The sequence below is a fragment of the Melospiza melodia genome, chromosome 26 (assembly GCF_035770615.1).
Source record: "Melospiza melodia melodia isolate bMelMel2 chromosome 26, bMelMel2.pri, whole genome shotgun sequence".
Classification (NCBI taxonomy): Eukaryota; Metazoa; Chordata; class Aves; order Passeriformes; family Passerellidae; genus Melospiza; species Melospiza melodia.
Genome location: NC_086219.1, coordinates 8,436,314 through 8,446,716, shown reverse-complemented (window position 1 = coordinate 8,446,716; position 10,403 = coordinate 8,436,314). Strand labels below are relative to the sequence as shown.

General features: G+C 53.9%; 1 protein-coding gene across 1 annotated transcript; it reads right to left on the bottom strand.

Annotated features, from left to right (window-relative positions):
- Positions 1–3,791: 3,791 nt before the first annotated feature.
- On the bottom strand, positions 3,792–4,760 carry LOC134429748 (olfactory receptor 14J1-like). Its single transcript, XM_063177062.1, has one exon. The coding sequence runs from the start codon at positions 4,758–4,760 to the stop codon at positions 3,792–3,794; it is 969 nt and encodes a 322-aa protein (XP_063033132.1).
- Positions 4,761–10,403: the final 5,643 nt, after the last annotated feature.

Here is a 10,403-nt window from a genome sequence, read left to right as displayed (position 1 = left end):
ACTTCATAAACCAAGGGGCTGTGGTGACACAGCAGGGCCACATGGAACCCGGGAGACCAGTGACATTTAGGGACCTCATGGAACCAGGGTCCATTATGACACTGCAGAAACAAGGTGACCATTGTTGATGCTATGGAAGCTCACAGAACAAAGCAGCCATTGTGACACTCCAGGGCCTCGTTGAACCAGGCAGATCATTGTGACACCACAGAACCTCATGGCACTTAGGGTTTATTGTGACACAGGAGGGGCCATGGAGCCGATTACCCATTGTGACAATGCGGATCTGAGGAGACCATGGTGACACCATGGAAGCTCATGAAGCCATGTGTCCCTTGTGACAAAACAAGGCCTCATGGAACCAAGGAGACCATTGGGACAGTACAGAACCTCACAGGACCAAGATTCCAATGTTATACAGTGGGGCTTCATGGAACCAAGGAATCACTGTGACACAGCAGGGCCACATGGAACCAATGGTCCATGGAGATACTGTGGATCCAAGGAGACCATGGTGATGCTGTGGAACCTCATGGAACCAAGGGGTCGTTGTGACACTGTGGGGCCCTGCGGTGCCAAATATTCATGGTGACACAGTGGGGCTGCTTGTGACCAATTGTCCATTGTGACACTGCAGATCCAGGAGACCAGGGTGACACTGTGGCAGTTCATGGAACCAAGGGTCTTTTGTGACACACCAAGGCCTCGTGGAACCAAGGAGAGCATTATGGCAGCGCAGAACCAAGGAGGCCATTTTGACAGTACAGAACCCAATGGAACCAAGGGTCCATCGTTCTACAGCAGGGCCTCATGGAACCAAGGGGTCATTGTGAAACTGTGGGGCATAATGGAGTCAAGGACACCACTGATACTGAAACCCTCTGGATAGAAACATCTGAACAGAGTTTTGAGTATTTGAAAGCAGGTATTCTTTATTACAGTATGGTGGTCACTTGGGCCATTGTTCCTCCATTTGAGTGCACTGAGGATCAAATGAACAGAGTTTTTTATCACACACACTCATTATGTATCCATTAGCTATCCCCACTTCCTTTGAGTTTATTTGACAGAGTTGCACCCCTTACCACAAATCCTTTTATGATTCTTTGGGGTCTGTCTTCAACATATGGTGTCCTTTTTTGTTGGCTGTTCCTTGACCCCTCCTTTTGAGTAAGAGCAACATTATTGTTTTGCATAACTTCTGCTTTGTCAGCCTTGCAGAGCTGAGCTGTCATCCTGCTTGCATTTTGTGTGACTTCTGTTTGCCACAGGTACATCCTCAATCAGTTTCTCCAAGGCTGGGCTGTTCTGTTCTACTGTCCTTGACAAGAGCAAATGTTGTTCTGTTCTCCTGTCCTTGTCTCAGTGCTCGCCCTGCATGAGGCGTCTGTGACCCCCCCAGCCTATGGGCCTGGTGTGGGCAAGGGTTCCTGGGGAACAGGGATGGGACAGCTGGGCTGGACTGACCCAAGGGATGTTCCACTCCATGTCACACCATGATCCACAATCAACTGAGACAAGAGGGGGGACAAGGAGGGTAGGAGATTAATTTCTTTTTGCAGGCATTTTTCTTTCAAAACAGCACCTACACATACAGAATCCTCTCCTGCCACAAGGTGGTCAAACATTTTCTGCTGTTAAGACATTTCCTGTGGATTTGCTTTTTTTCTGTTTGTGACCTTTTCTTCTTGTGATTAATTTGTTTGTGGGGTTTTTGTATTATTGTGGGTGGGTCTTGCTTTGGGTTTTTTGATTGGGTTTGGGCATTTGTTTTTTTGGTTGCGTTTGGGTTTTTCCCTATTGAACTGCTTTTCTTCTGATGCATAAGTTTTTTCTGCCCTTTCTTGGGTTTGCTTGGCATCTGACAGCAAGACAAATTTACCCAACTCAATCATCTTGCCCAATTACATTTTGCAGTCACCATTAACTAGATCAGTTCAGTCACAGTCACACATCAGTTCAGTCCCTGAAATTTGGCAGCATCCACAAAGGAATTGAAAGTACATTTCATGCAGGTTTAGAGACAATAGAAATATTCCACAGTGGTGGCCAAGGGCTGGTCACTGAGGGATGTCACCAGGGTGTGGCTGCCAAGAGGACTCTGTACCATGGATGACTTTTGACCCTCATTGTTCAGCCAAATTCCCACCCAGCCCATGTTCCACTCCTTCAGCCCAGCTCTCTCCAGTCTGGCTCTGAGGAGACCACAGCAGAGCCTGTCCCAGGCCTGGCTGAAGTCTGGGCACACAACATCCCCTTCTTTTCCCTCCCACGTGGGTTCTGCAGTCCCTGCCCTGTCCTGCCAGTGCCTGGAATGGCTGCAGGAGGATTTCCCACATCCCCTTCCCTGCTGAGCCTGACCAGGCTGTGACTCTCCCAGTCCCCCTCCCTGCCCTGTTTGCAGACTGGTTCCATGTCTGCCCTTCCCAAGTGCCCAGGACTCTCTGGGATGGCTCCGGCCTTTTCAAGGGGTTTGAGAGAGATCCCACAGTGACACTGCCCAGCCTTATCAACAGCCCTGATGCCAAAGGCCTTTTCCACATCCCTCAGTTCCAGGTCAGTGCCCAGAACACAGCAGAGCCCTATCCAGGTCCTTGGGCTGGTTCAGAAGGGAGGCAGCTCTGATTTTTCCCCACAGACCCTCACTCTAACCAATGTCTCTCTGTGCAGTCCATGGCTGCCCTGAGCGTTTTTTCCTGGAGCCTCCCTGCCTGGGATATTTCTCTCTATGCAGTCCTAACCACAACCCAGCAGAGAATTCAGGTGTTTTCCCAGAGGACGTTACTCTCAGAGTGAAGTGGCCTCAAGGCCCTGTTTGTGCCACTGGAATTGTGCCACCCCTGGGTGCTGCTGATGGTGTTTGTGCTCGCTGGGGTTCATCTCCCCACACACAAGATGCACTGCTGAGATCTCCTCAGCACAGAGCAAACATGGCCTGCTGGCCTGGTCACTTGGTGTCCCTCTGTGCAGGGACAAACAACCTCCTGCAGGTGGGGAGAGGCCAGTGCTGGCAATTGTGGTTGCAGGGGCTGGTGTGGGACAATTGCCCTGGGGCCCCTTCCCAGGCTGTCCTGGAACAAGGACACAGCCCAGGCCCTGCTCTGCTGCTCCCCCAGGTCCATGCCAGGAGCTCTGGCTGTGCCAGGACACTGCTGTGAGCTCCCCCTGCACACTCCCCCCCTGCCCCAGGCACTGGGCTCTGCTGTGCCAGGGCATTCCTGGGGCACATTGCTGACAGCAGCTCTGGAGGGCAGCAAAGCCTCCCTGCCCTGCCCTCAGGAGATGCCCTTTGCTGCTGGAGCTGCTGTGCTGGAGCCCAGCTGTGTCCCAGCAGTGCCCATGGCCTGGCCCTGCCTGTGGCCACAGGAGGGACACGCAGCAAGACAGTGACCAAGCTGCCAGAGCACTCCGGCCTTGCACCCACAGCAGGGTTGGGAAGGACAGGCTGGAGTTGGGCAGAGCAAATGTGGGAAGAGCCAGGGCCATTGTCCCTGGCTGTGCTGCTGTGCCGGGAGTCTCTTCCCTCCACCTCTGCTCACAGGCACTGCCCCTGCAGAGCCAGAGAAGGGCTGCCAAAAAGCCAGGAAGCACAGATCAAGGGAATAATTTCTTTTTATTTAAATGCATGGGAAAAACCTCTTGTAAGTATTTTTATTTCAAAACAAAAGTAGACATTAATGTACAAATGCAAAGAGTAGTAGTATAGTATTTTGTAAAAAAACACAACAATGGAAAAAGTTAGCAAAGAAGAAATGAACAAATAGGGGAAAAAAGTCAGAGATTGTAAAGAGTTACATTCTGAAGGCTCTGTGGCAGAAAATGGCTCTGAAATGCTTCTGAAAACACAGTCTAATCAATTTTCTCAGGTCAGCCTTGAGCTCCTGATTCCTCAGGCTGTAGATGAGGGGGTTCAGGGCTGGAGGCACCACCGAATACAGAACTGACAGGGCCAGATCCAGGGATGGGGAGGACATGGAGGGGGGCTTCAGGTAGGCGAAAAAGGCAGTGCTCATAAATAGAGAGACCACGGCCAAATGAGGGAGGCAGGTGGAAAAGGCTTTGTGCCGTCCCTGCTGAGAGGGGATCCTCAGCACAGCCCTGAAGATCTGCACATAGGAGAACACAATGAACACAAAACAAGCAAAAAATGGAACAACACTTAGCACAATGAACCAAACTTCACTGAGTTTTGAATGTGAGCAGGAGAGCTTGAGGATCTGGGGCACTTCACAGAAGAACTGGCCCAGGGCGTTGCCATGGCACAAAGGAAGGGAAAATGTATTGGCTGTGTGCAGCAGAGCATTGAGAAAGGCACTGGCCCAGGCAGCTGCTGCCATGTGGGCACAAGCTCTGCTGCCCAGCAGGGTCCCGTAGTGCAGGGGTTTGCAGATGGACACGTAGCGGTCGTAGCACATGACGGTAAGAAGTGCAAATTCTGCTGACATGAAAAAAGCAAAGAAGAAAACCTGTGCAGCACATCCAGTGTAGGAGATGTCCCTGGTGTCCCAGAGGGAATTGTGCATGGCTTTGGGGACAGTGGTGCAGATGGAGCCCAGGTCGCTGAGGGCCAGGTTGAGCAGGAAGAAGAACATGGGCGTGTGCAGGTGGTGGCCGCAGGCTACGGCGCTGATGATGAGGCTGTTGCCCAGGAGGGCAGCCAGGGAGATGCCCAGCAAGAGGCAGAAGTGCAGGAGCTGCAGCTGCCGCGTGTCTGCCAATGCCAGCAGGAGGAAGTGCCTGATGGAGCTGCTGTTGGACATTTGCTGCCTCCAGGCATTGGCACCTTTTGAAGGAGGAATTACAGTGATATTTAAGAGGGATTCCTCACAGAAAAGTCAAAGCCTTTTCTCATAGACTCTTTCCTGCCACTAAACATCTCCCCTTGTCTATGTCTAGGGGAACTTTCCTCACCTCTGTTGCTGGAGCCCTGATTGCTGCTGGCCAATGCATTGTCAGGAGCTGGACCTTGACCTGCAGGACACCTGGGAAACAGCCCTGACTCCCAGTCAGTGCAGGGGGACAGTGAGGGCAGGGGAACGTCCTGCTGTTTGGATTTGGATAAAGAATCTTCTCCTAAAGCAGAAGAGTTGCCAGGGTGAATGGATGGGGAATGCAGGAGGCAGAATGAGAGATTCTGGTGCACCTGGGGAGAGCTGATCATCCAGTGAGGTGGGAGGATTGTCTGAGGCTCAGTGCAGACTGAGGAGAGCTGCTCTGTCCCTCTCTTCTGCTCCAGCTACCCTGCACTTGCACCTTCCTGAGATCCACTCCTGTGTTACCCTGGACAGCCAGGAGACACTGTTGAGAGCAGAGGGATCCCTGGCACACAAAGTGGCTCCTGCCTTTCCCAGAGTCAGGAGAGTGGGCTCATTGCCAGCCTCCCAGGCTGCCCTGCCCAGAGCTGCCCGGACACAGGGAGCTGGGACACCCCATTGCTGTGCTCAGCCTGCACAGGAGGAGCCCAAGGGCTGGGCCTGGCCCTGCAGCTGGAACTGCCATTGCAGAGAGCCCCTCAGCAACGCCAGCAGCACCTGGGCAAGGCAAGGAGAGAGAGAGAGCTGGGTCTGAGGAAAAGCCTTTCCCTGGCCAGCCCTGCCCAGTCCCTGCCAGGCAGCAGCAGGGCAGGACAGTGGCACTCAGGCCCTGGGCAGCAGGAAATGGGTGCATGGACACAGAGATGCCCTTCATCTCTGGGGCTGCTCTGCCGGCCCAGGAGGGACTGAGGGCCCCGAGCCCTGGGCTGAGTGCTGTGCTGGCTGGGAGGGCACACAAGAGCTGTGCTGCTCAGGGCAGTGTCTGCCCTGCAGGGCAGGCCCGGCAGGTGCCACATCTGCCCTGCAGCAGGGCTTCCCTCAGCACTGCCTCCCTCCCTCCCTGCTCACGGTTCTGCTGCTGGAGCTGTCCCAGCCCCAGCTGCTCCTGTGGCCCTGGGCTCCTTCCCTGCCAGAGCTGCCAGAGCCCAGCCCAGCCCCTGGGCCAGCCCTGCCCTGCAGCTGCTGGGGCCTGCAGGGATCAAAGAAAAGCTCCCCCAGCCTGGGCACCATGGAAAGGTGATGCTGCATGGATCTGGAGGATGGGCAGGTGCAGGCACTTGGTGAGGTGCCCAGGAATCCTCAGGGTGATGGTTTAAGAGCCTCAGCGCCTGCTCTGCCCTGCACAGCTGAGTTGCCATTGCCACCAAGCTGAGCCAGGGAAAAGTGGGAGCATAGATTCAGGAAAGCAGAGACCCAAGCAGGAAACCCCTGCCCTGAATGAGCTCATGAAAAGTCCCCTTAGGAATGAGCTGGAGCTCTGAGCAGCCCTGGCCCACACAGCACCCTCTCCACAGCAGGAGGACCTGCCCTGGCAGGAGTCACTCCTTGCACCCACAGCTCCCCTGCAGTGTCCATGGGGAGCTGCCAGACAGGCTGAGAGCTGCCCCTGGCAGGTGGCACATGCCCTGGACTGGCCAAGAGCCCTGAGGGCAGCAGGAGCTGCTCTGCAGGACAGCCCTGGGCAGCCCTGGCTGCAGCCCTGGCTTCCCCCCCTGCAGCCGTCCCTGGCAGCAGGAGCTGTCCTGCCCTGCCCCTCTGACGGTGCCCAGGGCAGCCCCGCTCTGCAGCACATCCTCCCCCAAAGCAGAAAGAGCAGCAGAGCCATCCTTACAGTCATGCAAGTCCTGCCATCTCCAGCTTTAGGAGATCCCTGCAACCAGAGGTTGACTGTGTCAAAAGCTGGGAAGATTTCTCCACGAATGAGTTCAGGATTGTCCTTCTAGCTGCTTTGAGCTTCTTTCTGCTTCACTACTCTCAGATACTTGCAGGCAGTGCCCTCAGCCCTGCTGGGCTGGGAAAAGTGCTGCTCATCAGGAGAAATGTCTTTTTGAGTTCTTCTTGGTTTCCAAGAGCTCCTTCTGTGCAGGAGCCCAGCCCAGCTCAGCAGCACAGACACAGCACCAGGACTTTAATGACCCTCTGGGGCTTTGGTGTTGTTTACATCAGACTCAGTCCCAGAGAGCATTCAAAAAACTTCTCAAGAATTAAAATTAAATTTAAACTCCAAACTTTCTTCAAGTTTTAATGGGTCCCACTGAGGGTGGCAACTGAGAAAGTTTTCTCCTGGTAGAGCAGAACACTGGAGGCAGTTATGGCAGCTGGGGACAAGCAAGGCAAAGGTGTCTCTGGTGCTGAGCACACCTGGATGTGTTTCAGGAATGCAAAGGGCCAGGCCCTGAGCCCCAGCCCCTGGCCAGGCAGATCCTGTCCCTCCCTCCTTGCTCAGGGCTCTTCCCGGGATGGGCACTGGCATGTGGGGATGTGCAATGCCAAGGGCAGGAGCATGGGGCGGCCCCTGCCAGGCTGCTGAGCAGGGACAAGGAGGCAATGAGGCCCCAGGCCTGCAAGGGTCACTTGTCTCCTGCTCCTGCCTCAGGCCCAGGCCCAGCAGCCATGGCCAAAGTGCTGCCCAAGTTGGCTCTGGCAGGGCTGTCTTGCAGCTGCTGCCCATCCCTGTGCCCTGTGCAGCCCAGGCTGTCCCACGGTGTCCCTGCCCTGCGCCTCTGTCCCTGCAGGCTGTCGGCATCCCCCAGCTGCCCCACCTGGCTGGGCCCTTCCTTTGCTGACAGCTCTGCCTCCTGCCTGCCTCTGCCTGCCCACACAGAGCCTGGGGCTGCTCCAGGCTCCTTCTGGGGGATGTGCTGCACCACAGCCCTGCCCTGGGAGGGAAAGTCCTCTCTCCTGTCCAGTCTGGGCCTCCCCAGCTGCATTTATGGTTTTATTTCTCTCTCTGGCTATTTCTCACTATGGAGAAAAAGCTCCACCATTTCTGAATCAACCCTTCAAGCCCTGCCAGGCCACTCCTATTCTGTCCTCAGTCTCTTCACAGCTGAGCCCAGGCACATCAGCCTCCATGTATGAGTTATGTTCTTGAGGCCTCCAAACCCCAGCTTGGGAGATCTCTGGGCCATGTCCAAGGTACTTTCAAATGAAAATATTCAGCTCATAGTGTGAGAAAATCACCAGAGGCAAAGGCCAGGCAGAGCTGTCTGTCCTTGCAGCTTTTGTCGGGGAACAGTCCTGGGATAAATTAAATTTTGACAGCCAAATTCAAATTTCTGCCACGGCCCATAGACAAGAAGGCTGCTTCTTTTCCGTAGGAAGGAGGGTACAGAGCCCTGGTACTTCTGAGGCAGATGAAAGGTGACCACCAGAGGCCAAGGCCAGCCAGAGCTGGCAGTTGTTTTTCTGGGAGATACCCTTGCCTACAGAAATTTTTTCAGGGGAGTATCAAATTTGTCCATGGGCATCTGGAAAGAGACAGTTCTTTTCCATAGGAAGGAAAGCAAGGAGCCCCAGTGGTTCATGTGCAGATGAGAGGCAGCCTTTGACATTCCAAGATCAGCCAGACCTGCCAGGTGGCCCCTGGGAGGCCAAATCAGCCAGACCTGTTCCATGTTCCCTCGGTTCCATGGGCCCCATGGAGTCACCATGGTCTCCATAGGAAGGAAATAGCCCCAGTGTTCCAGGGGCAGATGAGGGGCAGTCACCAGAGGCCAAGGGCAGCCACACCTCTCTGTCCTGGCAGCTTCTGTCTGAAATCAACCCTTGGATATATAGGTTTATTCATGTGGAGTCCCAGTTTTGGCCATTTCTGCATTGATAAGAAGGATGTCTCTTTTCCAAAGGAAGGAAAGCAGAGAGCCCAAGTGTTTCCAGGGCAGAAGTAGAGAGAGAAGGCTCTTGAGAGGCCAAGCCAGTCAGACCTGTTTGTCCTGACAGCTTTTTTCACAGAATCCTTGGACGTACAGAATTTGGGAGGTGGAATCTCAATTTGACCATGAGCACCTGGTCAACATGCGTCGTTTTTCCCATAGGAAAGAAAAACATGAAGTCCAAGTGTTTTGGAAGAAGATGAGAGGTGGCCCCCCATGGGCCAAGAGAGCTAGACCTGTCTCTCCTGACACCTTTCATCTGGGGGAGGTCCTTGGACATAGGGCATTTCGGAGGTGGAATCTCAGTTTTGGCAATAGGCACCTGGATAGGAAGAAAAGCTATTTTTATTAAGAAGGAAAGCACAGAGCCCCAGTGTTTCAGGGGCAAATGAGTGCCAGCCCTCCAGAAGCCAAGGCCAGCCAGACTTGTCAGTCCTGGCAGCTTTTGTCTGGGAGCTGTCCTTGGATATAGGGAATTCTGGAGGCAGATGCCCAATTTTGGCCATGAGTGCCTGGTTGAGATAGATGTTTTTTTGCCATAAGAAAGAAAAGCACATGGTCCCAGTGTTTCAAAGGCAGATGAGAGGTGGCCCCTGGGTGGCCAAGGCAGCCAGATCTGTCTCTCCTGGCAGATTTCATCTGGGAACAATCTTTGCATATAAGGGAATTTGGAGGAGGAATACCAATGTTGGCCTTGGGCCCCTGGAGGAGAAAGACAGTTCTCTCCCATAGGAAGGGAAGCCCAGAGCCTCAGTGCTCCAGGGCAGATGAGAAGCAGCCCTCGACATGCCAAGGTCACCTGGACCTGTCAGGTGGTCCCCAGGAGGCTCAGCCAGCCAGACCTGTTCCATGTTCCCTTGATTTCGTGGGACCCCACAGTGTCACAATGGCCTCCTTGGTTCCATGAGGCCCTGGAGTGTCACAATGTTCCCCTTGCTTCTGTACTGTCACAATGGCCCTGTGCTTCCATAAGGCCTTGCAATGTCACAATGCCCTCTTGGTTCCACAAAGCCCTGATGTGTCACAATGGTCCCTCGGCTCCATGCACCCTTGCTGTGTCACAATGGCTCCTCTGTGACACTACGGGCTGCACAATTGTGAGAGTCTGTCAGAATTTTCCCTCATCTGCCTCACGATCGTCCTTGGGAGACCACTGAAGAGAAGACCCCCCCGCCCCCATCTAGAATATCTGGCTCTGAAGGAGAAAAGTTACACGCCATGGGCCCTGAGACCTGAAAGCTCAGTGTTAAGCTACTGTTTTCACAAGTGTGTTTGATGTATGCTAAGAAGAGGGCACCATGCCCCGTTTGCAACAATAGCAGCTCTGGAAGCTGTCCCATCTCTCGGCCTGGCTGGACTTCTCCTGAGTTTCGGGTGGTCTCCCACAGAAGACCCTCACCTGTTTTACAACCACCATAACAGACAGACTGAGATGTAAGAAGCTTTTCCATCAAGGACTGAGACATGAAACTCCTAAAAGGCCCCTCTGCTCCTTCCAAGGACTGGGACTGAAATCCCCAGCCCGGGGGAGGTGTGTGGGAGAGGCAAGCTGACCAAAGCGAGATGTTTGCCTGCAGGTTGTGACCACTGGAGCAAGAAAACAATGGCTCTCATTTACTGCTGAGAACATGGACTACCTGTTACATCTGTTCCCTATTGTATCACTTTCCTGCCCCGCCCCTCACAATTTTCAGTAATAAAAACCTCTGAGTTA